The sequence below is a fragment of the Cynara cardunculus genome (assembly GCF_001531365.2).
Source record: "Cynara cardunculus var. scolymus isolate 2C chromosome LG 15, CcrdV1, whole genome shotgun sequence".
Classification (NCBI taxonomy): Eukaryota; Viridiplantae; Streptophyta; class Magnoliopsida; order Asterales; family Asteraceae; genus Cynara; species Cynara cardunculus.
This window is the reverse complement of record NC_037542.1, coordinates 11992986-11994254: the sequence shown is the minus strand read 5'-3', so window position 1 is coordinate 11994254 and position 1269 is coordinate 11992986. Positions and strand designations below refer to the sequence as shown.

General features: G+C 35.0%; 1 protein-coding gene across 1 annotated transcript in view; it reads right to left on the bottom strand.

The window, feature by feature from the left end:
• Positions 1-323: 323 nt before the first annotated feature.
• Positions 324-1269, bottom strand: part of LOC112528543 (cytochrome P450 CYP72A219-like) — a 9556-nt gene continuing 8610 nt past the window's right edge. The window contains exons 5-6 of the mRNA XM_025139567.1: positions 991-1264; positions 324-905 (exon numbers count right to left, since the gene is read on the bottom strand). Coding sequence (XP_024995335.1) covers positions 480-905; positions 991-1264 — 700 coding nt within the window. The 3' untranslated portion in view covers positions 324-479. The remainder of the gene's footprint in view (positions 906-990; positions 1265-1269) is intronic.

Genomic DNA, 1269 nt, shown 5'->3' with positions numbered 1-1269 from the left:
ATTTTGAACCTTCATACCTTATTCTTCGTTTTATATATCAACCACAGGTTTTATAAGATGTCACAACCAACTTTACAACTGGAACAAAATGGACAAATGATATAAATACAAATACAAGAAAATTGTCATACCTTTCGTTAAGAATAACACGTTTGAACACAATAAATTGTTCTATTTGCGTGTAAAAATTATGACTTTACCCGAGCAAATTGGGTATTTTTAAACCAAATATATGGTAAAATTCAATATAATGATGTCAAAATGACCTTTTACAGAATTACCATTTAGAGGATGTGATTAGTATTTTCAAACTAATTGCATCATCACATAATTCTGACTAAATTATTATATAGAAAATTTATGTTGTAGATACATTAAACTGCAGAAGATTCAACAACCATACAAATATGTTGAAATTGTTCCGTCACAACAAGCAGTGTAGCATGCTTTTAACTCGTTAACAATAATCTTACCAATTTCTAAATTTTGCACAAAATTAAATGAGCGCCAAATTGAGGTTGAAGGGTGACGATGGTACGTGGAGCATGTGAATATGACGAAGAGAGTTCAAACGAGAAGTGTAGTAAAATCATAGCCAGTGCCATTTTTGCTTCCAGCATCGCAAAATTTTGTCCAATGCATATACGTGGACCCCCTCCAAAGGGGATGTATGAGGTTTGTCCTTTGGTTGCCTTAACCAGGCCTTGTGAAAATCTTTCGGGATTAAACTCCTTCACATCGTCACCCCAGATTTCGTGGTCATAATGTGAAAGCATCGTGTGCATCTGGATGATTGTTTTGGCCGGTAAAATTAAGTTTCCTAGTTTTGTTTCTTTGTGAATCATCCGTGATAGTGCGACTACCGGAGGATATAACCTAAGAACCTCGAGGAATATCATGTTAATCTGCAAACCAATAAATTAAAATATAAACAAACGGAAAATGAGTTCACAAATTTATTTTGGAAAATTTTAGAATGGGAAAACTTACGATTTTCAGTTGACTTAACCCGTCAATATCTGGTTTTCTCTTCCCAAAGACCTTTAAGACTTCGTCTCTGGCTTGTTCTTGCCAATTTTGGTGTTGGCCTAACAAAATCATAGTCCAAACAAGCAAATTTGCAGTAGTCTCTTGCCCTGCAAAGTAGAAAAGCTTACACTCTTCAATGACATCGTCAATACTAAGTCCAAATTTGGTGTTCCCGTGTTGCTCGATTTCTTTATAATTGGAGTCTAGTAGTATGCCGAGGAGGTCATCATTTCTACTTTC